The following is a 25,518-nucleotide window of genomic DNA, read 5'->3' as shown; positions in this document are numbered from 1 at the left end:
GGCCCTGTCGGGTGTTGGAATAGTGTCACCCTGAATGTGGCCATTAACAAGAATACACTAGAACATGAGGCAGTATTCATCCACAGTCCCAGCAAGGAGGCTTCTGTGGGCACACTGGAAATGTTTGAGAAAGGGGAGCTTTATGGTCAACAGGACTTCCACTGCAGACAGCTGTGCCATCTCTCTGGCTCTCCCTTCCCCTTCTGTAAAACATCATAATCCCTCCCTCCTCTTCTACCAAAGATCGTATTGTGAGGTGCCTGTTAACAGGTGAAGTGAAATTTCCCCCATTTTATTGGGGGTTGACTAATAAGTTTGCTTTAGTGTTTATGTGGCCCTTTGTCTTCCAGCGCCCCCCCCACCATCATCACTTGCATCCTCAATTTTTAAAAATAAATAAATGCACAGTCAAATCTAAGACATTTCACTTTATTTAAAAGAAGCCAATATACAGGATATAAAGGGCATGATATTTACAACAGTACAGTAAACAGGTTGGTTTTCCGGTAGGATCAGTAGTCTTTCAGTGAGTACAAATCCCCCTCCCCAGTGATGTCAGACCCAGCTGGCAGACAACAGCAACAGTGGGATAGGACGGGACTAAAAACCAGGTAGATGCTAAAATGTCCACAAAGGGGTCTTGGTAGGGAGCTTTGCTTCATGTCTTTGAGAGCTTGGGAAGGAGGGAGACGGTGAGCAGTGCACCCATCCTGTGCCAGGAAGTCTTCCATGAAAGAAAACTTCCTCCCAGAGAGAATCCGACTTTCCCCATATCCACCGGCGGATCAGATGGTCCACTCTAGGAACGTGGCCATCTAGAGCCAAGCTTATTGTCCCAGGAGGAGGACCAGGTCTAAGGAAACCCCCAGTATCCTGGGTCCTTCTTTCCAGAGGACTGCAGCCTTGGGCCCCAGTAGGCACAGCAGGGCTGCTCTCTGGGCAGTCTTAGGGAATTTCCAGACCTGCCCTGGCTGCCTGACCTCTGGGACCCACTAAGACCCAGGTCCAAAGGAGGTCTTGTGCTCCCGAGCCCTCGGCCCCATCACCACCCTCAGCCTGCTGCCTCCCAACCCTCTCCCAACACAGCAGACTGGCAGATCAGAGCTGGGGCACCTAATCAGAGCTGACTGAAGCAGAGCTTGTCCCCGACCAAATGCCCCCTTTTCCAACCACTCCCCTCAATTTGGAAATCCCTGCCGCCCACCTACCTCTGAAAGTGCCTCCCCCCACCAAGACTTCCAAAGACTGGAGGGATCAGGGGAGAAGGAAACAGGGTGGAGTGGGCTCCTCTCTGCTGAATGCGCTCTTGGGTGTGGATGAGTTCAGGAAGGCAAGTCAGGGGCCAGGGGTACTGATGATATGAAATCCAGCAGCGACATGCAGAATATCTTGTCCACAGAAAGATGCTGGGCTACCTCAACTGCCTACCCTAGATTTAAAAAAACCTTTCCTTTCATAAAAATAGATGAGAGTCTCTGGCTTTATAAATAGATTACATTTAGCTTAAGTTACACCTTTATATTATCCCCTGCCCCACCCCCTTTCCTCCCACCCCAAGCCAAAGTAGTTGGACTCTCCCGAGTCATCGGAGCTCCAGGGCAGAGTCTAGGAGGGACTGGTCCTTGGGAGCCTCCAGTCCTATTGCCATGAGAAAGCAGAATGTGTTTGCTGGCCAATCATTTTTTTCACTGTTCAGAGTCTCAGAGGAGTGTGTGTGTGTGTGTGTGTGTGTGTGTTTCACAACCAACCAGGGAGTCAAAAGAATGCTACCTTCTCTGCTGCTCCCCCATCCTGTGTATGTATAAAACCCCCAAACCCAGGAGAGTGAGAGTGAGAGAGGGCAGCCAGGAGAGCCCATCTGAGAACGAGTCTAAAATACCAGTGTCAATATGACACCGGGCTTAGAAATAGAAAACCAAAAAAATGAAGTATTTACAGCTTTACAAAGGACGGACCAGCTGGCCCCAACTGGGCCACACGCTGCCCCAGTGAGCGGTGGGGTCTTTCTTGGCAAGCTGTGGGCTCGTGGCGAGGGGTCAAGCAGGGCCCACTGGCAACCAACTTAAAGAACTGAGTGGCGTGGACAGTGACCAGGCGAGACCCAGGGCCCTGCCCAGGAGGCGGCTGGCCACACCCTGGTCTGCACTCCTCCCCACTGCCCCAAGGCCTCAGCGCCCCAGAGGAGAGCAGGTGGTGGGAGCCAGCAGGAAGGGACGCTCAGGCCAGGGTCCCTCTCTGGCACCAGCCATTCTCACACTCCCTGGACAAATCAGAGCACCCTGAAGACAAATGGCCTATGTGGACAAGGGGGAAGCAAACTAATACCACAGGACACCACTACCACCGTGACCTCTGTCCCCAAACACTTGCACTGCTGCCTAACTATCCCAACTAAAGATAGGTCTGTGACCCTCCACCACCTCGAGGAACAGCCCAGGGCTGGCTCCCACCCAGCCTGCCCCACAGCCCTGGACGCCTCCCTCAGCCCCAGGCTGGGGACACCCACGAGGTGGAAATGGGAAATCTCTTCAGCAGCTGAGGTCTAAGCCCAACCGGCTCCGATAACCTTTGGTTAAAATCAAAATAAAACAACAACAACAACAATAATAATCAGATATGTGTGAACCCTGTAACCTTGACAACAAGGGCCAGTGAGGAGGGGGAAGGGGCTGTCCCTCTTCCAAAGCCTTGATCCCTCCAAGTACCTGCCAAAGGAGCAGTCTGGCCATCGAGAGATGAGGAGGTCGGAAGCCGGGCCGCCAGACGGCCCGGGGGCAAGCAGATGCGCCCCCCAAATAAAACAAAGGGAAAAGCTCAGGAGAAACACCACAGATTCTGATAAATTATATCACAGGCAGTGACTCTCTCTCTCTCTCTCTCTCTCTCTCTACATATTGATGAATGCAATGTACAACGTTTTTAAGATGGCAAAACGCGGGGAAAATGGACGAGAGAAGGCCCTGAATGGCCAGTGGCACCCTGCAGAGGGGAGTCAGGGAGCCACCCACCCTCTCCGGCCAGAGGGCTCCTCAGCCCACGAGGGGGCACAGTTTTTTGTTTCTTCGACCTTCAGAGGGAGCTCCTGGGCCAACAAAAACAAAAATGGGCACCCACCCACTGGAGTGGACATCCAGCTGTGGGGAGGAAGCCTGCTAGACTGATTCCCAGCTGAGATTTGGTGGGTGGTCTCAACAAAGGGCCCTCCAACTCAGGCCCCTCAAACCGCGGGGAGATACTGGCTCAGATGAACTCCCCAGCTGGTGGGTAAAGTGAATGACAGAAAAAGGCTCCCGTGTCCATGTGCAGAACAGGGACGGCCCTCACTGGGGTTCTCCTCAAGCCACCTCCAGACACTAACCCACCAGCAGCCCCTGCCACCTCCCTCCGCTTCCCTTTCCAATGCCTCTTTCCTGCCAGTGGCCTAATACCAGGTGACCACAGGACGGTGGAGAACCAAGATGGCAGCAGGCGGGCACCAATGAGAGCCCTACCATGGACGGAAGAGGTACCAGGCCTGGCCCCTTCAGACTTTCTCACAGAGAAATTACAGCTCTATAAATCCTTATTATTGGCCGGAGAGGGAGAGGAGAACATCAAGTCATCAGGACAATAAAAGCGCCCCAAGCCCAACCCAACCCCACAGAGGTCCCCAAGAAAGCCAGCGATCAGGTGGGGCAGGCCTGGCAGGAACACAGGCCTCGCTCCCAACCTGGACCTACGGAGGAGGCGCACCCGAGGAGGCGCACCCGAGGAGGCGCACCCGAGGAGGCTTCGAGGGAGATGGCTCCAACCTCAGCCTCCCTCCCAGCTCCAGGGGAGAGCCAGGAGCGGGGAGAGGGCCTGCCATCCAGGAAGATATAAGGCAAGCTGCTTTTTGTTTTGTTTTTTTTGCATAGTAGTTTAAACACAGTGAGGCTCCACCCCCCGCCCCCCACAGTGCCTTGTCCCTCTACTTTGCCACTAGATCCAAGACAGAAAATAAAAATTGGTCTTCCCTCCCTTCCTTCCACCTTTCTCTTTCAGTAAGTGAGGGCCCAGGAGGTCCCCACGAGGCCCAGAGGCAAGAGCTCCTTCCCAGGGAAGGGAGAGCCCTCCAGGTGTCAGCCACAGAGAAAGGGAGGGCAAAGCTCATGGCCAATCAGAGCAGCAGGTGGGAGGGGAGAAACCACGCGATTCAGGCCGGCCCCGCCCTCACCTTAGAGTTTTGTATAAAAACACCTGCCAGGAATAAATCTTTGGAGCTCAAAGTGGCTCAGCTTAAGGGAGAAGGCACAGTTCACACTGCATCCTCCGGCAGAAGTCTGCATTTGTAACGTGGAGAACGATAGAAATTGACAGCACCATTCCATGGGTGGGGGGTGGATGGAGAGGGGCACTGGCCGTGGGGGCGGTGGAAGGAAGCAGCGGTCCCTTGGGGCCTCCAGAGAAGGGAAGGCAGAGGAAGTCTGTGTGGTGAGGACTGGAGCCCAGGGGAGGGGCCTTCCTGGCCCCCTGGAGAGAAGGGGCCGCAGGCCTATCACCAAGACCACCAGGTGCCTGGGGCTCCGTCATCAGCTGACCATCGGCTCCACGTCCCCCTCCCGCTCCAACTCATCTTGGATTTCGTCTGTACTTCCTGAGTCGCTGCTGGCCACAGAGCTGGGGGACGGCGAATTCCTGGGAAACGTGGGGAAACAGGGGACAGACAGTCAGCACGGGGCTCCTGAGGGGATCCAGGGGCAGGAAAGCTGAGCAGCCACCCCTACACCATCTGCTCTCAGAGGGGTCCTGCCCTAAACCCTGCCCCTGCTCTGTTTGTTTAGGAACCTTCAAGATCATGAGTTGAACTTGACTCTCGAGACCTCCTGAGTTCCCGTGCCCCGGCCTCTACTTGGGTGCTTGGCTTCACCAGGCAGAAAGCGCCTCGGGAGCAGGAGCCATGGATCAAGCTTGGTTCCTAACCTGCAATCATCCCATCCAGGTACAGGCACATAGTAGGTGCTCACTAAACCTCAAATAACCCAGAATGGAAAGGAGGCTACCCCAGCTGGAGGTCAACAACGCTGTATTGCGATTCGGGCTCCATCACACTTGGCTGGGGGACAGGGACAAGCTGTTTCACCTGCCTGTAATAGCAGTGTGTTCTGGGGGATTCCACGAGTTAAAGAGAGGCCAGGCTAAGCACACACTGCTTCCCACAGAGCTGCCTCTCTTGTGACAGCCATCACAAGAGCCAGGATTGCGAGCCGCACGGATCTGTGCTCCAGGCCAAGCATTCTCCCCGTGTGACTCTATCATCAGCGTGTCTGACCCCCAACAAAGTGTGTGTCCTGAAGGCCAGGGCTCGCTCTTTGTGGGCAAGGCCGGATGCATGTCAGTCTCCTGGGGACAGACCCATCTGGCCCTGGGTCGGGAGACGGGGAAGGAAGAAGGGAATTCACTTCCGACAGACCCATGGGAGCCCGAGCCTCCGCAGTGGGGGAGGGCCCTGCCCACCTCCCCACGGCCCCCTGAGCGCTGAGGCCCCGACTGCTCATTTCTGGATCCCGAGGTCTCGCACACAGCAGGCCTTTGGCAAGTACCCGCTGAACCATGGGGACAGGGTTGCTGTGGGAGTTCCATAAGGTGGGCTCATGTTCACAGGGTGCACGGTGGTTGCATGGGTGGGTGGGTGAGTGGGTGGACAGACGGATGGGTGGGAAGATGAAACTTAGGCAGGTTGTGAGGGGCAGCCCAGAGCCCCCCTGAGGACCTGCCGCTGACTCCCCGGGAGGCCAGGTGCGCACCTGTCTGCAGAGCCTTTGATGAGCCGGCGGCAGGTCTCCATCTGCACGTCCAGGCCCCGCTTCATGCTGCACATCTCCATGTACTCGTGCAGGTGCCGGTTCATGTCACTCTTGGCTGTGGCCAGCTCCAGCTGGGGGGAACCCCAGGGGGTCAGTGAGGACAAGCCATCTTTGTGGCAGATCCCTCGGAGACCTCCCTCTTCCCTCCTCTCTGGGGGCCCCACTGCACCACGCCCTCAGGACCTTGCTTCATGGACACTGGCCCCTCGCCCTCTGCTGCCTGGTCCACGTCCTTTGCTAGTGCTTCTGGTCGAAGGGGAAGGGTTGCTTAGCAACCCCGAGGCAGTCCCTCCTGATTATCCCACCAAGTGTGGCGACTCCTCCTTGCTCAGCAGTGACTAGAGCCGTCCTGCCTCGTCCGTGGCTCTGGCCCTTCTCCTCTACCCCTTCTCCTCTACCAAATGGTGCTCCCTCCAGGGAAGGCCCTGAGTTCTCTTTCCCCAGCAGGGTTCCTGGACCAGGAGAGAACAGGCCTGGGCGCTGCTTCCTGGCTGCGAGGCGTGGGCAAGGCGCTTGGTTTCTTTTAACCTCATCTCCTCGTCTGTATTATGGGAACACAATTCCTGCAGTCCGTAAGGACGGAAGGACACTAGGAGCATGAGCCTGTGAAGGGCTCACCCTGTGCCTACCATTGCTCCAGGTCACTCAGATGCCAGCTCTGGTTCCTCTGGGATCCTCATCTCAAATGAACAATTAAAAAACAAAAGACTCTCGGGGCAGGCAGGGGTCACTACCCCTCTCTTGTAGCCCAGGAATCAAAAGCCTAAGAAAGATGGGACTCCAACACCAGGCAGGGAATCCTGACTCCTGAGCCTGTGCTCACCCCACTTTCCAGCCCGCACCCATGTGACACTTGATCACCAGGAGCAGCAGCCATGTGGACCTGGGGAGCCTCCCTTGAGGACTCCGTGGCCGCCCGAGCCCTCACCTCAATCTGGCCTATGGTCTCCTGGTACTCCTTGTCTCTTGTCTTGAAGAAGGATTCGGTCTCGTGGATCAAGTTGCCCAAATTCTCCTCTTGCTGGGGAAACAGGACAGAAGGGACAATTGAGCTGGGTGGTGGGGGCTGCACGGGAAGAACAGGGTTGAGGGGTGGTGGGAAGGCGCTGCCCCCAGCCCCCAGCCTTCAGGATGCCAGGCCCCGGGCCCACCTCGCCCTGGAGGTCAATGCTGGGGTTGCAGTTGGTGAAATCTTCCCAGAGCAGCAGCGTGTCCTCGTTCTCCTCCCACGTCAGGCTGTCACAGTCGTCATCGAAGTCAAAGGTCTCCCGCCTATGGGGGTGACATCAGAGGGCACAAGTGAACATAAGCCAGGTTCCAGCAGCCCAAACTGGGGACAGAGAGGGGTGTCTTCCCCCTGGTAAGGCCTGCCAGGCTTCTTAACAAAGATGGGAATGCCAGACACCGAGGTCACTTGTCATATCCAAAAAGAGTTTAACTCTTGTGAAATGCAGAATGTGTTTATGCTTTATTTGTACAATTTATATCACACACACACACACATACACACATAAGGATTTTTTTAAGATACCAGGCTTTAATTAATGGAGACTAGAGATATCTTCCTCTCAAGTCCAATCTTATTTTTTTTTGGACAGAGCCTGGACTAGCCACTGAGCATGCATTTAAAAAAATACTTTTATTACAACATATTTCTACTATGAAATATAAATATGAACACTTGTATTGAAATGCAACCAATTCTACCTCAAAACAACCTTATGAGGTAAGCATGATTATTATTCCAATTTTACAGGTGAGAAAATGAGACCCAGGGATACGAGGTGACACACACGATGGACATCAGGACATCAGAGATAGGACAGAAGGCACCAGGACTCCTACATGCTGAAACTGGACTTGAATAAAAAACCTGAAGGTTTTAGAGCCTCCCAATTGGCTACAACTGGAAGCTGAGAAAGCATTTGCCCAGGAATAAGGGGCCCCCAAGAGGCCCTGGTAACCTAACTGGAAGGGACATTAATGATGATTCCATCCAACACCCACTGTCCCAAGAGAGGGCTGAGTCTAGGACTCACATCAGTGGCACAGAGGGTGGGATCCTGTTCTCAGACTTCCAGCCCTGGGTGGCCCCCCCGGCCTGCACTGCCCCCATCAGTCCCTTCCTGGATCCTCTGGAGCACTGTTCCCATCCATCCTACAATGGAATGGGTTGGGGACCTCTGGGCAGTTGCCTCCAGCGCCCCCTAGAGTCAGGCTGAGGGGGTTCCCTACCCAACTGCTGTTCCTGCAGGAGCCTGTAGGTGGCCCCATGAGTCCAAGGACAAGATCTAGGTCTGGGATGGAGAGGGAGGCGCCACCAGGAGCCACTGGGTCACCCCTGTCACAGTTCACATACTCCACCCCTGACTTCACTTCCTTCCCAGTGCCTGGGATCTGAAGGAAACCCAGTGGCTGAGGATGGCGGGGCCAGGAAGGACAGGAAGATAGACAAGAGCAAGAGCCTCCCCATCCTGCGGTGGCGGCCAGAGGAGGAGGGCTGGCCCCAGGCAGAGAGGCAGCAAATTCCTCCCTTTTTCCTTGGTCTGAAGCCCAAGCAACTGATTCAGATCAAAACAAAACAGCACTGACATGGGCACGTCTGTTCAAAGACTAGAACTGGCCCGAGCGGCCTCTGGCGTGGGTCCACGGCTAGCGGATAAGTTAGAGGGAAAGCCAGGGCCTGTCCATTGGGTCCCTGCCACCTCGCCTGGGAATGCAGGACGCGGGGATCAAGCAAAATGATCACAGGATTTATCTGTTTATTTTTTAACTAAGGCCACTTTGCAACCAGATAAATGTAACGAGATCCTGAGCCTCATGCAGACCCGTGGACGCTGCTGCACGGGTCTGGCCTGGCTTGGACCTGAGCACGCTTTTTACACACAGGAGCCATGTCCGGTGTGTGCCCTGTCCAGTTCACCCAACCTGGTCAGCTTAACACGAAAATGAGGACAGTGATGTCTTCAGAGAAGCCCTTTCGCTCAACCACATGGAACCGACCTGGGGTCTCTGTGGCATTCCACTGTCCTAGGCTCGCGAATGTCACAGTGACATTCAGAAAACCCGGACCCCACCGGGGTCTTTTCAAAAGGCCTCTGTCAGCAGAAGATGAGGCGTGAGATCGTGTCTAAGGTGAATCGGAGTCTGGGGGTCTCCTCGCCACCCTCAATAGCAAACCTCCAAAATGCAGCCCCACAGGCCCAGGGGAGAAACAGGCAGGGGCTCCCAGCACCCCCCCAGTTCCAGCTCTTGCCCCTGTCACCTCTTCCGCACAAGTCAGCTTGGCTTAGTGAAAAGGGACCAGAGAGGGACAGTGATGCAGACATGGAAGAGGGACAAAGCCCTGGACCCAGAGCTGGGGCCTGGCTCTTCCTGGTCCTCGCGCCCGCATGCCCTCTCTGAGCCCATTTCCCCCTCTGTATGACAAAGGGGCTGGTGGCACGCTCCGGGGACGAGGTGATGCCAAGCCAGCCTCGCAGCTGGGAGGCCCAGGGAAAAGCTGCGTTCTCAGGGTCCCAACTGAAGGGACTGCAGGGGGAGAGCAGGCCAGTGGACCAGAGGGAAAGGCAGACCCACAGATCAAGGCCCAGCCCTGCCCTGCTTCTCACCCAGTGCCCGCGGCTGACCTGCTGCCCCTCCCCCTCCCACTTCAGGGTACCACGTGGATTCAAGATGCATCTGGGTCAAGAACACAGCACGGACAAGCCAAGGCCACAGGGCCACGCTGGCCACAGGTCGGCCATACCCGGGGAGTTCTGGCACACCAGCTCTCCATGGGGTGGGACGGGGAGCCCTGATGGTGAGCAGCTGCCAATTTCCTGCAGTGGCAATTTTTAAGTGACTAATGTGACATCACTGTGCCTGCCCACAGGTAGCACATGTGTCAGCTTCCCAGAGATGGCACAGGCTGGCTCTGGCCACCGGCTGACTCTGCCATGACTGGGCAGCACCTCGAGGCGAGAGCATGCTCTCCCGACGCAGCCCAGGTCTGAATCCTGGCCACTGGCTGAGCACCTTGGCCGAGAAGCGCCTCAGCGTGGAGGACATTCGGAGAATGCCATGGCCCTTCCAAGGCCCTGAGAGGGTGGCCCAGCCAGCCCACCAAGGCCCAGGGACGTGAGGGGTGCCTGGGCCTGATCAGGAACAGCCCACAAGAAGACCACCGTACCTCTGGCACCTTCTAGATTCATGACATCCACAGGCACAGACCTTTCTACGCATGAGTGGGGAGGGGACAGCCCAGTCCCTCATCCCACAGGCAAGAGCACCCCTCTCCCCAGCCAAAGCAATCCCTCCTCTGACCTCCCTTCTGGGGGTGAGGATTCTAAAAGAGAGGACGGAGCGGGATGGAGGTAAACAGCACACACGCCTCACCATGTCCAAACTCAGCAGCGCTCTCAGACCCTGTCAACTGTGCCCTGAGCCCTGGGACACCTCACCCTCTCCAGCTTCCAACAGAGGCTGAAACCACAAAACTTCCAGACTATCCCTGTGGAACATGAACCCCAATTCCTCCAGAACACTGCCCGACGCACACCAAACACCCCTGTGGGCACTCTCAGCCCAGGCCCCAGGGCCCAGCCCATCCCGCCGGCCACCTGGGCACGGGGACACTCACAGCTGGTTAAACATGCGCTTCATCTCGTCCGTGATGTTCATGGAGCCAACCTCGTCGTCCGAGAACCGGTTCACCTCTCCATCCTGTTCAGAGATGTCATCGTCCGAAGTCACCTTACGCTCTTTCTTCTTGGGGACCACCTGGACCGGAAAGGAAGAGATCACGGTAACTAGGAGGCTGGGAAGGAGAGTGGGGTGGGCGGAAAAGGAAACCGGCATCTCTGAGGGTGATGGAGCGTGGCCGGGGCCAGCCACTGCAGGGAAGGTGCGCAGGTCCTCTAAGAAGCGGGCGGCGTTAGCAGGAAGCGTGAGGGGTGACATGCGGGGTGAAGAATACAGGTGGCCCGGACCCTGCCCTCCCTGGGAGGCCTGGTGGCTGGGCCACCTCAGCTGGCCCTCCGCCAGGGCGCACGGTTGCCTGGGTGTCTCAGAGCCAGCCACAGAGACCCCCAGACAGAGGCCAAAACAGCTGTGTGCCCCCAGGGCTCTCCTCACATGCACAGGCAGCAGACGGACAGGCGACCGGAGGTCCACCCAGCTTCCACTCCAAGCAGACAAGACACAAGCAAATGAGGGGCACAAGGACTTCCTGCTCCCCAGCACAGGGCCAGCAAGAAGGCACGGAGGTCACAAAAGGGGCCAGTGAGGCCCCGGACCTCAGGCAGCCGTGTCCAGAGTCACACACGTAAAGCATCTGCACACCAGAGGGCCCTGGGCTCAAGCAGAAGCCAGATCACAACCTGAAACTCAGGAAGCAGCCTCCAGAGAGTGACACCTGTCCTCGTCAGCTGCGGCAGCCCCCGAGCCCTCTCCAGGGGACAGCCCCACCAGTGCTCGCTGACCGCCATCTATCAGGGCTGCCCACACTTTCAGTCAGGTCTGGGGGGTGCCGAGACTCTTCAGGGGAATGAAAACCTGCCGCGGCCACAGCTTCTCTTCTGCACCCTGAGGCCCACCTGCCGGGCTCAGGCCGTTCCCCCAGGTCTCCCTATAAGGGACACCACCACGGGGACCATGCCCAGTCCCAGCACCCAGAAGAGAAGGTGGGAAGGGAAGCAGTGGACACAGTGTGGGTCAGGAGCCGAGTCCTGGCCCAGCTCTGCCACTTCCTTCCTTGGTGCGGAACCCCCAGCCGCACTCCCCTGGGCCGGGGCTGAGTCAGTCAGGGCAGTCGGGGGCCTACACGTCCATGGTCCTGGGTCTGCATTTTCCTGGGGAGGCCGTAGGGCCGGGTCGACGCTACCTCTCAGGAGGGGGCGTGAGCGGAGGTGGAAGGAGGGAGGGTCTGCCGGCCAGTGGTGGAGGCCAGGGCTGCTCTGGGAGGTGGGGGGCAGCTGGTGTGCGGGGCGGCCCTGGTCACCTGGAAGATCTTGGACACGTCTTCCGAGTTCCGCTGCTGCGCGACATCGCACAGCTTGGCCGTGATATCGATTCGGCGGCAGATGTCCATGTCCACCTTCATGGCCTTTTCTTGGATCTTTGTGTCCAGGTCTGTCATGGGCTGCAGGGAGGACAGCAGGGGTTACGTGAGCGAGGGACGGAGGAAGCATGGGGGCCGGCTGGAGAGGTGGGGAGAGCCCCAGGTGTCGGGGGAGGCCCCTGGAGTCCAGGGAGGGGGCCCTGAGCCTGTCCTGCGGGTAGAGGGTGGGGTCAGCGCTGCTGGGGTGGGGACGGTGTGGGGACCTCGGGAGTGAGAGTCGCGGCCGTGTGTGCTGGTCTCCCCGGGGCGGCAAGGCGCCCTCTGGGAAGGTGCAGAGTCCGTGTTTGTTAAAGCAAAGGAGAGAGACAGACACCCCACCTTGAGAGACGCCCTCCTGCTCCCACTGACACACCCACCCGCCACACAGGTGCCACCAAGGCCACTCGCTCTCCTGGATTCCGCCCACAGCTGGCAGTGGGGACCTGCCGAGGACAGTGGGGTCCCCCTGGACCCAATGAGGGGAAGCCAGGTGGCCACTACCTGACCCCCCATGACTTCCCCAGCCACACGTTCGTAGCCGCAGGGCCCTGGGCACCAGGAGCCACGCCGGGCCGAGGCACCTGCACACGGCACTGCTTTCCAGCAGGCTCCCCCTCCATCTACCACTGCTCCACGGAGGCTCTGCTGCCACAGGTGCTCAGAGGGCCCCAGACTGCCCAGGACACACACTGGCCCTTCCTGACTCGACACAGCCACCCAGCTGGCCCAGTCCACACTGTCGCCCGTGCCCAGACACCCAGGCCCCGAGTGAGCGGGAAGGAGTGGGGCCACACGCACGCATCGAGAGCCCGGGGGCGGATGGGTTAAGCAGCAGATTAATGCATCTCTACTCAGACCGGGATGCGGACAGCGGACGTGGGGGGCGGGGGGAGGGCGCCTGGTCTCCATGATGCATCCGTCACCCTCAGGTCACCCTCAGGACACACGCAGCCAGCCAGGACTCTAACTAGAAGCCGAGCTCGGAGCCTCGGAGTGAAGGAAGCGTTTTGCATGATGGGTGTGGGGAGAGGTGGTGACTGAGAGCGGCGGTGGCACTTACGTCACTCATGAGCCCCTTGAACACCACCAGCTCAGCCTTGAGCCTCTCGATCTTCTCGTTCATCTCCTCCTGGATGGCCTCGGCCTCCTGCGCCGCCTGCGGACGGAGATGGGCAGGCTTTAGGGGGAGCAAGGGGCACGAGGAACTGGACACCTGGTGCCCGCGCACCAGGGAGGGGGTGCCGAGGACCGCGTCCACCAGGCCCTGCTGACCCCTCCAAACACTTCCCAAACCTCATCACGGCGGGGGAGACAGGAGCGGTCAGGGTAACGTGGGCCCCGCACGTTCAAATACCAGGCTGACCCACGGCGGACTGCCAGGGACTGACCGCCTCTGATCTTAAAAACGGCCACGTCACACATGCCAAGGTAACAGGTGGCAGGCCGGGGACAAGCTGCGGAGGGGAGAACTGCAGGTAACCTTGACTCTGTTCTTTATTTTTCCAAATGTCTGACCGTGAACATGTTGGATTTATAAAGAAAGAATACTTTGTTATAAAAGAAAGAGGGATGTTTACCCTTCTCCTTCCACACAGTGATAGTTACTTCAATCCGTCTCTTTCTTAGACAGTAAGTGCTTTTCTTTTGTGGTGCTGGGGATTGAACGCAGGGCCTTGTGCAGGCACCCTACCCACTGGGCTGTGTCCCCAGCCCGACAGTAAGTGCTTGAAACATCAGAAAGCAATTTTTATTTATTCACTTATTTCTTTACTTACTGACTTATTTACTTATGGCACTGGGGACGGAACCCAGGGGCTTACTAGGCAAGTGCTCTACCCCTGTGCTCTGTCCCTGGCCCAATGTTTACAATGTCTTGAAAGAACTTTTCTGCTCTTGTTCCCATTTGGCTGAGAGGAAAACAGGGGCCGAGAGGTGAAATGGGAGGTCAGGGTGCTCCGAGGGTGGGTAAGGAGCGTTCTCTGTGGCACCTGCTTGGGCCAGAGACCCACCTGGGACGTGACCACGGGCTCTCTCCAGTCCCAGCTCAGGGGAACCACAAACTGAGGGGCAGGGGAACTTGGAGCCCACCTAGCCCAACGCAGGTGGGGAGACAGAGGGGCGTCACTAGCCCAGGCCACCCAGCAGGACCCAGGCTCTCCTGCTCCTTGGCCGAGTTTACCTGTCACCTGGCTGGGCCCTTCCTAGCTCTGAAGCAGAGGAGGAGGACGGGACCCCTCTCCTCCACAGGGAAGAGGTGGGGGCAGCAAAAGTGACCACAGAGCAGGGCCTGTGCTCGGAGTCATTTTCCAGCTTTGTCCTATGAAGCCTGGGCCACCTGACTGTCCGCCTTCCCCCCCCCCATGGGGACCTCTGAGGGCTCTCACCTCCTGCAGGGTGTCCACCATGGTCTGAAGGTTCATGCGTTTGGCCAGCTCCTCCTCCCATCTGCAAAAGCCAAGAGAACAGGGGTCAGAGGGGGACCTCCTTGTATCTAGGTAGCCCCCGCACCCACCCCAGGCTGTCCCTAAGCTGGGCCGGGAGCGGCCCGGTGACCCCATCCCCTCCTACCCTCCCGGAGCGCCTAGCCAAGGGTGGGGGTACAGGGACACAGCTGGGCTGGAGGTGACCACAGTAGCAGCTGGTGACAGGGATCACGTCAAGACATGAGGATGGCACTGGGAGGGGCGGAGGCCCAAAGAGTCGCCACCCCTTCATGCAAACTGTAAAGTGTTGTACAGATGCTGGGGCTCCAGCTGCTGCAGCTAAGCACAGCAGCAAAGCTGGGCCTCAGTGCCAGGCAGCCACCAGCTCCGCCCTCCCCACTTCTCTGCACCCACAAGAAACAAACTTGCTGCACTGCACATTGAAGTCTCAGAGCCTACTTGTTTCGTAGCCCACGGTAACCAACACAGAAACCTACATAGGTGTTGTTATTCCACTTGCAGATGTGAAAACTAAGTTCAGAGAGGTTGAATGTCTTGCTCAAAGACACACAGCTAATCAGTGGGTGCTGTCAGAATTCAAACCCAGATTGTTTTATTACATTAAAGTAAAACCTAACACATACAGCTCTCATTTACCTAACATTTATTATATGCCAGACTCGACTCTAAGTACACCTGCAAATCATTTCATTCATGTACACAATTGGTTGAAAGAACAGGAAAAGATAGAGGGGCACAGACGCATGAGGGTTTAAGGCACCCCAGATTAACAGCAGGGGGGAGGAGGGAGTCCCTGGAGCCTCAGGCTGACTGTAAAAATAGCAACATCAACAATGCCAGCTCCCTTTTTGGAGACTCCTTTGTAGCCGGGCACCTTTTACACAAACAATCCAGCCCCAGGGCACGGGTCGGTTTCTCCCACAACAGGTGGAGAAGGCCAGGCTCCAACCGAGGTAGAGGGAGGGGAGGAAGCCGGCACTGGGTGGGGGAGGTCCAGGCTGGCTCCCCAGAGGCCAGGAGCCTCCGAGCCTGAGACCAGGGTCTCTGGCACCTCCTCCCTCCCTGGAGGAGCCAGGGGCCAGTTCCCTTCCCGCCCCCACCCGGGCCAGACAGAGGAGCTTCTGTCTTGCTCCCCTGCAGCCCTCCCTACAAGGCCACAGAGCAGGAGTCTAGAGCCTTTTAGGATGCTGTCGGGCCAGCTAAAAATAGGCCCGAGAGGGATGGATGGAGAGCGGTTACGTCACCGGCTTTTGGAAACTAGAGAAAACGGAGACTGTTTGCACACAGAGGAAAATTCCTCCCCTCGCTCCCAGCTCCGAGGACAGCACTCTCTGCTCACTTTGGTCCTCAGCAGCCCACCGCAGCCGCCAGCCTTCACCTGCCATGGGCTCCAGGGCCTGCACCCGAAGACAGCAGGGCTGGGGCTGAGGCTCCGCCAGCCCTGGAGGACACAGGGGACACTCAGGAGGCTCAGGGCCTAACCTGGAGGGGGCCACTCCCTGGAAGCCCCTTGTCATGCAGAGAGGGAAACTGAGGCCTTCAGCGTGCATGTGATTTGCCCAAGGCCACCTCTCCCAAGGACAGACCCCCTGTGGGGACGGGATGCCAAGTGGGGGAAGTTCCGAGGTCACCCTCACCGACCCTGCAGCACGGGCATCTGGGGCTCCCCTCAACACTGGGCCCCAGCTGAATCATCTCTCCTGGCCACTCTGCTCCGGGCAAGGGGACTGAGAGCCAAGCTGCTGAGCAGGCCCGTTCGAGAGCGTCTGAGCCTCAGCCTCACCAGTGTCCTCACAGCCCAGGGCAACGAGGGGCGAAGAATGACAGCCCTCTGCCCCAGATGGGCCTGTGGCAATGAGACCCCCGCCTTGTCTTTGAGCAACCCCGGGTGTGGAAGGCAGGGCAGGGGCCAAGAGGCCCATTGTACAGCTGGGGAAAACGAGGCCCAGAGAGGCAAAGCGACTTGCCCTGAATCAACCCAGGGTGAGAACCGCGCTGCGCCTGTGGATCCCCGATGGCGGCAGCAGCAGCAGCCGTTTGCTGGCAGACTCGGTCTGGGTCCCACATTTGTGGCTCAGCGCCCTTCACACACATCATCTCTCAGCTGTGGGTTATTAACCCTCTTTGGTAGAGAATTTTTATCCAAATCCATTTTGCAGATGAGGGAGCTGAGATTCAGAGAGGCGAAGTAATTGTCTAAGGTCACACAGCTCGTATACGGCTGGGATCCAAGCCAGCTCCGGCTCTGAAGCAGTTTCAAATAATGTGCTCAGGAATCACCTGGTGATCTTGTCACCAAGCAAACCCTGAGACGCTGACTCAGGGCGGGGCAGACGCTCCCCAGTGATGCTGGCCGGTGCTTGGCACTGCGGTGGCCGGGCTTGAAGACCCTCCACTGGTGCCTCCACCTCAGCCTCCCAGCCTGAGCCCTGCCCTCCCCTCCATGATACGTCCCAAGCTGCCCCAATGGTGTGCCCGCTCGGGAGATGTCAGGGCCTCTTCTTGGCAAAGCCGGGCCGCTCAGGCAGCTGGCTTGCTGCTCCCAGAACATCAGAGACAGGCTCCGCTGCGGAGGGCAGCTGGCCGCCCAGGCCGGAGCCCACTGCCCTCGCCACGTCCCTCCCAGGAGTTTCGCAGGAAGGCCTAGCTCAGTGGGCCGTGGTGTTGACACTGCAAGTGTCTGCCCTTCTGTGACTCGCGGACTGGGGTGAAGGGCCAGGCGTGGTGGGCTCGTGACAGCGCCCCAGACACCCGCATGCACTGCGACTTCGCTTGGAGTGAGGGAGCGCCGGCTTCACCCCAAACTGGCTGAGATTTCAACACCTGCTCCCCAGATGTCCTGTGCCCTGGGTCTGTCCCCTGCCCCGGGTCTGTCTAGAGCGAGGCTTCAGCAGAGGAGGCTCAGGCAGAGGGAAGAGCACAAGGCCAGGGCCGAGGGAGGGCACAGGCCGGTGCGCCAGCAGGAGGGTGCATCTGCCACGGGCCAGGGGGGCGGACGTGGTTTCTAAAGCCCTTGCCCCCCACTCTCAACCCCAGTCCATGGCTGAGCCAAGGACTGGCCAGAGTCACCACTTCGAGTTAATGGTGGAGTCTGGATTTGAACCCAGGTCTGACCCAATCCAACTTCTGGGCCATCTAAGGTGGGAAGGGCTGCTGGGAACTTCTGTGATGGTGAGCTGAAGGGGACCTGGTGGGGTCACCTTGGAGACACCTTCAGGGCAGGAAGTTGAGCGTCTTCAAGAATGCCCCTCCACAGGCCCCCTTCCTGGCTCATGGGCCCCCCACTTCTCTCCTCCAGTGCTGAGGAGGGAAGGGGGAGGGGACATTCCCTGACTACCTTGGGGGTGACCTCAGGCAAGCCAACCCCACGTCCATAGTAAAATACCACTTAATCCCCCAAAGGACTATCCCCATGTCCCAGGCAGGGAAAGAGACTCAGGCCGGGCTGTCCTTCCTCTTGTCCTCCCTCCTCTGCCCCCAAAACCCCAGCCCTCCCCAGGCTTGTCTGGAATGTCCCCTCCTCCCCAAGCCTGGAGCCACTCAGCTGGACTCCAGGGTTGAGGGGTGGGGGCCGCTGTCTTCCCAGGAAGCCTGGTCACTGTGTCCCACGGCTCATGGCTCTCGCCAAAGGAGCCAGCCCAGGATGCCTGCAGTGAGGCCACCCCACCTTCACCTTCACCACCATGCCCGCTGGACGTCCAGGGCATCCTGGGCCGGCTGATGGGCGAGGAGGAAGGGGTGGGCGGGGAGGAAGGGGTGGGCGAAATCCCTGCTGCTGGGGAGGGAGGCAGAGCTGGGTCTACAGCTGGGGTCGGCCCCACCACGGGCCCGAGGACTGGTGACAGTGGCCACTCCTTGCTCTGCTGTGCTCCCTGCACCTGCGACCCCCGGGCCTTGGTGAGGCGCTGGGCATTGAGTGGACGACTCCCTGGCCCCCTGCTCGCCCCCTCCCCTCTGGAGCACCCTCCCCAGCTGGGGGCACCCAGGAGCCCCGAGTCCAGCCGTGCCACCACTAGCTCCAGAGCCTCTCCCAGGAGAGACAGCCAGGGATGGCCGAGGGACAGCCAGCGCAGGAAGCAGGCCCAGGCCGGCGGAGAAATCCCCTCCCACTGCTCAGAGCCCTCCAGGGCCGGGGAGGGGAGGCAGGGACCTGGGACAGTAGCAGGGAGAGGAAATGACTCCACAAAAGGCACCACAGCTGAGCTCTGGCCCGGGCCACCATCTCAGCGGAACAGGCGCACACGTGGGAGGCGGGTGGCCAGGAGGGGGAGGTGGCAGCGCCTTCCTGGCCAGATGTGGTCTCCCTGCATTCCTGAGGAGCCACCACTGGGACCACGTGACTGACGAGAAGCCTTGGCTGGCCATGGGGGGAGGGGGCAGCTTCCAGGCCAGCCCCCAGCCCCTGCCCAGGCCAGCTCCCCCTCCCCCATCAGCTCAAAATGACACAGACTCAGGAACAAGCCCACAGAGCCCGGCCCACGGTGGGGCGGAAACCCACGCTAGGCCAAGGGAGAGGGGCGGCTGAGTCACAGGCTTCTCACTTCCTGTGCCGGCAGAGAGAGGGGCTCAGCTCTGGAGAGGGAGGCGAAATAGTTCAGGCGCCAGGGACAGCCTGGGGCTGATGGGGAGAGTCTTGAGACTCCTGGGCAACAGGCGGTCAGCTCCTGCCCCACCACTTTCCAACTGTGTGACCTCGGGCAAGTCGGTCACCCTCTCTGGGCCTCAGTTTCCCCACCAGTGAGGTGGAAGCACACCCCTCCTTCTGGGTTGGAGGGCGCGGGTGTCTGGCTCCGGCAGTCGGGCAGGAGCTGGAGGGTGCCGCAGGAATGGTTCACACCTTGCTGGGAAAGGCGGGCAGCTGGCACGCCCAGGCCAGCTCACTAGGGCAGGGGAACGTGCTCAGGTGAGGCTGGCTTGAGACCATCGGTGGAAAACGTCCTCTGGGCCAAGCGTGGGCCTGGCCTCGGGCAGAGGCAGGTGGGGACTGGGCAGAGGCAGGTGGGGACGGGAGCAGCTTCCTTCCTGGGGTCCGGGGCCGTGCCATCTTTGCTCCTCCAGGACAGGCTGCCCAGGAGGGTACGCATGTTGGGGCGGGGCTCCAGCACAGGGGCCTCACCAGCCCAGGCCACTAGGTGTGCTGACACAGCGAGACCAGGGACGAGGTGCCTCCTGAGCTGGAGGAGAGGTTGCCAGGAGAGACAGACCCAGGCACCCACTGGCCACCAAGACCAGGTGGGTCTACCGCGGCGAGGACCTGGAGCCCCAGCCTCCACCACACCCCTGGAAGGAGCTCACAGACCAAACTCCTCCGTCCACACCACACCCCTGCGCCCCCTGGACAGTCCATCTGTGGCAGAAAGGGCAGTGGAAGAGGGCCAGCAGGAACACACGTGGGACCCCCACCCGGAGCTCCTTGTGCAGCCAGATGTGGTCTCTGGGCCTCCTGGCCTCCTCCTCCCACCTGGTATCTCGAGAGCATTTTTTCTATCTTGAACATGACAGCCAGGAGCCTCAGCTACCTGTGAGCAGGGAGGCCTCCCGTCGACCCCTGCCTGCCCTGCCCCTCCCGGTACCACCCCAGCCCACCCTCCATGGAGCCCCTGCTCCCCAGGAAGGGACGCCTCGCAGACATGCCCATCAGAGCTGCCCAGCTATACTCCGGCTCTCGGAAGGAAACACAAATTAAATGCCAACTGATTGTCTCCACGAGGGAGGTATTCACTTAATGTGAACACTTAACCAGGGCAGACTCCATTACAGGCGGGCAGTAATGGCCCGGGCAGGCCAGAGCCCCAGCTGCAAACGCAATGGGGCCAGGTCTGCCGAGCCACGGCGTCCAGTATGTCCCCCACCAGCAGGCCACCTCTCAGCCTGAACCACCAGCCACCAGGGTGAGGTGGGAGCAGCAAGGCTGCTGGGAGGCCAGCTCTGATGTCCACGGGGAAGCGCAGGCAGTGGTGGGCATCGGGCATCACTAATTCACTGCCTGGCCAGGACCCCAGTCTCCCCGTCTGCAACAGGATCTCTAAGAATCCCTCCACTTATGAGATTCACAGACCCTGGATATGGCTCCTCATTGGAGCTGGGAAGAGGTGACACCCTGGGTGGTGCCAGGCTTCTGGCTGCCTGCCCTCACCAGCAGACACCTCCTGAGCACCCTCTCCCTGGCTGAGAAGCAGGGGACGGGGTGGCGGCCTGCACTCATTTATCCGTATGTCACTCATTCATTCAACCAACAGTCCCTGGGTCCCTTGCCCTGAGCTGCTCAGGCCTTGCAGAATCAAAGATGACCATCATCTCTGAAGCCACCAGGAAGGCAGACGACCAGAGTGCCCTCCTCCCAGTCACTTTCCCTTGAGCGATGCAATGAGGTCAAACTGGATGCGTTGGGAGGACCCACCCAGTTAGGTCAGAAACCAACTTCTGTGATCCGTGGACAAACACCCCACACTGGCCACAGAGCTGTCTGACGTTCCACAAAGTCTCGAGAGCCAGTTGGGACATCATCAGTTTGTTAACTCTGTAGTGGAGAAGAGTGGGAGGAGCCTGGGAACAAGCCCCAGCAACACAGCAGCTCTGTCACCTCAAGCAAGTCACCCACCATCTCTGGGCCCCAGGAATACCACCCCCCACCTCACAGGTTTTTGGTAACTATCCTACAACATAACATACAAAAAGGCCAGGCGCACCATGACACGCAGTGTCACCATCCCCATGAGTGCCAAGTGACAGTCACTCAGAGACTGGGAGAGTGCTCCAGGACTCTGACAGAGCCAGACCTAAGGGTGCCCGACCCCAGAGCCACTATCCTGCATAACCATGTTGTTGAAGGTAAAGATAATGAACTAGGCGCTGACGTCACCTGGCTGGGTGGCCAGCGGCACACAGGGATGGGGTGGCAGAGGGAAAGAAGACAGATGCTAATGCCACCCCATCCCTTGCTAGAAACCCAGCAAACACCTGCTTCTGCCCCACCCCTCCAGGGGCTCCCTACGAACTGATGGGCACATCTCGGCCCTCCGAGGTCCATGCTGAAAAGGGACACTGTGGCAGCGGGTGCTCGTCTCACGGTGCCACCCGACAGGCCTGGGCATTTAAGGGTGTCCTCCTGCACCAGCTGCTGGGCAAAGAGGGGGCCAGAGAGGCCCCAGGTCACCTGCCCCGATGCCACGCTGAGGGTGAGGATGTTCCAGGAGCCACTGTCCTAACTGCCCAGTGTCTCCGTTTGCCAGGCTCCCAGGATGGTGAGGCCTGGGATGGGTCACTGAGAACAGCTGTGGACGCTGACATCCGGGCAGTGCGCTGAGCAGCCCCTGCTGTGAGAACCTGACCGAATCCACACCCTAGTGGGCACTGCCCCCGCCTGCCGGGCCACGCTGAGGAGGGAAAGACTCCAGGAGAGGAATCTATGACCCAAATCACAGACCACCGCGAGGTTCTGCAGCACATTTCCAACCTCAGACTTCCCCAGGTGAGCCGCCGCCACCCAGTGTGTCCAGGGCTGGGCCCAGCCTTCCCCGCGGCCACCCTCCCCGCCACTCATCAGACCTGCTCTCCCAGCGGAGGAAGGCCCCTGTTTACTGTGACGTGCTTATTATGGGCTGGTCACTTTCCTGCCACCAGGGCTCTGTGAGCCAGGGGTCAGTCACTCCCACTTGACAGGTGAGAACCACTGCTCAAGGTCAGAGCCAGCCCACCCGACGCCCCACCTCAGGGTAAGGCAGCGTCTCCCGCCCCACGAACCCCACTCCCTCCACCCCCCAGCGTGCTGCTCAGAAAATGCCCCGAGTCACCACACCAGGGGCAGGGGCACAGTGCACACGGGTGACAGTCACTGACCTGGAGAAGATCCCCGGCCAGGGCTGTGCTTTCCCAAGAGCCACTTCTCAGCTCGGGAAGGCCTTAGCCCGCCGCCCCCTCCGCAGGCGGGGTGACTGCTGGGGAGAGCACAGAGGGCGCCAGGCTCCACCTTGGAGTCCAACAGGACGGGGCTCAAGTCCCATCCCTCCCGGCGTGTGCTCCAGGCCACAGGAGGTCTGGTTCCCCAGTCCCCCCCCCGTGAGGTCCTCGAGTTCCCCCTTGGGCTGCTACTGTGTGGAAGAGGTAATGAGCAGGCTCTGAGTAAGTGAGTCAGTCCCCTCCCCTCCTGCCCGCGTGGTCCTGTCGCTCTGGTCTTGAAGAAGGAGCGAACAGAAGTGGGGCCGCGATAGCCGGTGCGCGTCACCACTAAGACAGGCCCAGCTCCTAGGAAATGCCCGGTAGGTGGACGCTGTGCTTAGTAACAGCTCAAGTGAGAGTAGGCAGCCCAGCTAGGTGGCAGCTCATTAGGGACGTGCCCAGGGCTTGGGCTCCAGGTGTCAAACCAGCCCCCGCCTCAATGCCTGGAAACAGAGGGCTGGGAAGACAGGACGCCTCACGGCCCTCGGGTCCAGCCCAGCACACACCAGGGAAGAAGCCTGTGGAACTGAGCTCTGGATGTTCTGGAGCCACCAGGCCCTCAGCCAGGGAGCATCCGGTGCCCCCGGCTCAGCTCAGCTGCTTCTCAGACGTTTCCCAGGTGCCCACCTGGGAGCCAAGTGCTGGGGACAGAGAAGGGGACTACGAGGTCTCCTACTGAGAGTGGAGAGGCGAGTTCCGGCCTTGTTCCGGGGCAGGATCTCTGCTCCCCCGGCCTCCCCCTCAGTCCCCCGCCCAGCAAGCAGGGGAAGCTGAGGCCCCGGCTGCCAAGCTCCCGCCCTGGGCCCTGGTGGCCAGGCGGCATCTCAACGGCCCCAGCTGCCTTGCCCATCGGTACCCAGAGGCTGGGGCGGGGGAGCCCGAGTGACTGGAGATGCTGGGGAGACTCGCCACTTTATCCCTTGAGCATGTTTTTTCCTAATTGCAGTAAAATGCGTGTAACATTTTACTATTGTAACCATTTGGGGAGGGGGTTGAGCCAGGGGCACTTTACCACCGAGCCACGTTTGTGTATTCATTTATGAGACGGCTCACTAAGTGGCTGAGGCTGGCCTTGAACTTACGATCCTCTCGCCCCAGCCTCCAGAGTCACCGACGTTATAGGGGTACATCACCCTCCCGGCTCATCACACCACTTTAGCCATTTTAAGTGTACAGGTCGGGGACATTAAGCACATTCACAAAGCTGGACAGCCATCACCACCATCCGCCTCCAGAAATTCTTTCATCTTTCCAAACTGGCTCTCCACCCATTCAACACCAACTCCCCGTACCCTCCCCCCGCCTCTCCCACACCCAGGCTCTGGAGCCCCCTTCTCCATGTAGATCTGGGCTCCTCTCGGTGCCTTAGGTAGGGAGGATCTTCACTAGCACCATGTCCTCAGGGCCATCCACGTCACAGAGTGTCAAAATGTCCTCGCTTCTACAGTTTGTGTCCTCCACGGATGGTGTGTGGGAAGTTTGGTTCTCCATGAGCCCCACCTCAGTGGGACAGCTGAGGCCTAGTGGGAGTTGGTGAGGTCCTTGGGGGTGTTGCCCTCAGGAGGGACTGAGGTGGTTCTCATGGGACCCCAGGCTGGTTTGCTCAAAAGGGTCATAGACAAGGGAGAGCCTGGCCCCTCCTCACTCTCTGCTTTCCCGTGTCACCATGTGGTCACTCCCTCTCACACATGCTGCTGCCATGATGTGACATGGTCAAAGGAGCCCTGGTCAAATCTAGAGCCACCCTGTTTGGATTTTCAGTTTCCAAAACTATGACCTAAATAAATTTTTTTTTAATGTTACCCAGCCTCAGGTGTTTTGTGTTAGCAACAGAAAACAGACCAATACATATACTCCTTCCAGGTTGTTTTTTTTTTTTTTGGTGGTGCTGGGGATGGATCCCAAGAAGGGACATGTGCATGCTAGGCAAGCACTCTACCAACTGAGCCATATCCCCAGCCCCCCTTCCATATCTTTTTAGTTTTAAATGATGTCATGTATACTTGGTCAAAAAGTCAAAACCACTTAATTTTTAAGAAGACAAAAACACCCACTCATGTACCCCTTGTTGTAAAATTCTAAATTGCAGGAGTGTTTTATAATGGTTACACAAGAGATGTGGGGTGATGAAGATCAGGTAAGCCTAACAATTCAAACCCACCAAGTCCCCTCCCTGGGTGACCCTTGACATCAAGGGGCACATCCTGCCCAACTTTTCCCTGTGAGATTTTTAGAAAGCAGAAGTGGGATCAGACCATGTTGTTTTCAACCATGAGGCTCCACTCAACAATCGGTGGCATCCTTCTCAACAGGTGGTAGGGTGCCATCAGTTTAGTGGGACCCCCACTGTCACTCCCAAGTCCTAGCAACCTAAACAACACTGCTAAGAACATCTTGGTGCCTGACACAGATTCGGAGCAGGTCACCTTTGTGGCCTCTCAAGCTCTGGGTTGGATATGGTTTGAGTGTGTCCTCCAAGGATGGTGTGTGGGCATGACAAGGCTGTGTGCAGGTGGGCACAGCACCCGGAACAGCGCTCCCCGCATCCGCACACAGGCTCCCGATGCCCAGGGATTCAAGGGAACACAGAACCCGGGGTGCCCCCCTCCTGCAGTTTCCCTCTGAACCAAATGCAGCCTCTCCATACACGGCCCTTCCTTGTGGGTGGGAGATCAGGCTCCTCCACTGTGAACCGGACGCCTCTCCTCTGAAAGGACAGAGGTCCCACCTGATGGGCGAGAAGCCCTGGGACAAGTGGCCACACAGTGTGGGTGAGACGCGGCTACGTCCCCGCCGCACGCCCAGCCTGGCGCGGGAGGCCTTTGTGTGTGCTGCGTTCTCTGCCCAGAAGGTTCCACGCCCCCCCACCCTGTCCCCCGTGTCTCATGGCTCCTCAGGACCCCACCTGTGACCCCTCCTCCAGGGAGTCTCCCCGACTCCCCCCAGGACCAGGCCCCGGTCAGTGGGCACCGAGGTCATTTGCCACCTGCGGGCCCCCCTCACTTCACGCAGCTCTTGCAAGATCAGGCCATCTCCAGGGCACGGCTGCAACTCAGCGCCGGCACAGAGGTGGCACCCAGAAGCCGCCAGATGAGAGTTCACTAGATACAATGGGGCCTGTTGAGTGTCACTTCCAGGGCTGTCCCCAGGGAGACCCAACCTAGGGCTGCTGCAGCCCTGACTGTGGCCTAGGAGCTGGCCCCACCACCGCCCGGCAGCCTCCATTTCCCAA

General features: G+C 58.9%; 1 protein-coding gene across 2 annotated transcripts in view; it reads right to left on the bottom strand.

Annotated features, from left to right (window-relative positions):
- Positions 1-413: 413 nt before the first annotated feature.
- Positions 414-25,518, bottom strand: part of IFFO2 (intermediate filament family orphan 2) — a 51,587-nt gene continuing 26,482 nt past the window's right edge. Inside the window, exons 2-9 of one of the 2 annotated variants that reach the window (XM_081308689.1) lie at positions 14,289-14,349; positions 12,965-13,060; positions 11,806-11,946; positions 10,447-10,586; positions 6,977-7,097; positions 6,754-6,846; positions 5,766-5,896; positions 414-4,656 (exon numbers count right to left, since the gene is read on the bottom strand). In XM_081308689.1, coding sequence (XP_081164815.1) covers positions 4,551-4,656; positions 5,766-5,896; positions 6,754-6,846; positions 6,977-7,097; positions 10,447-10,586; positions 11,806-11,946; positions 12,965-13,060; positions 14,289-14,349 — 889 coding nt within the window. In that variant the 3' untranslated portion in view covers positions 414-4,550. The remainder of the gene's footprint in view (positions 4,657-5,765; positions 5,897-6,753; positions 6,847-6,976; positions 7,098-10,446; positions 10,587-11,805; positions 11,947-12,964; positions 13,061-14,288; positions 14,350-25,518) is intronic. The other variant, XM_081308690.1, reaches the window with a different exon arrangement.

This window comes from Spermophilus citellus (genome assembly GCF_964194105.1).
Source record: "Spermophilus citellus genome assembly, chromosome: 9".
In the NCBI taxonomy this organism is placed as follows: Eukaryota; Metazoa; Chordata; class Mammalia; order Rodentia; family Sciuridae; genus Spermophilus; species Spermophilus citellus.
This window is presented reverse-complemented; position numbering and strand designations above follow the sequence as displayed.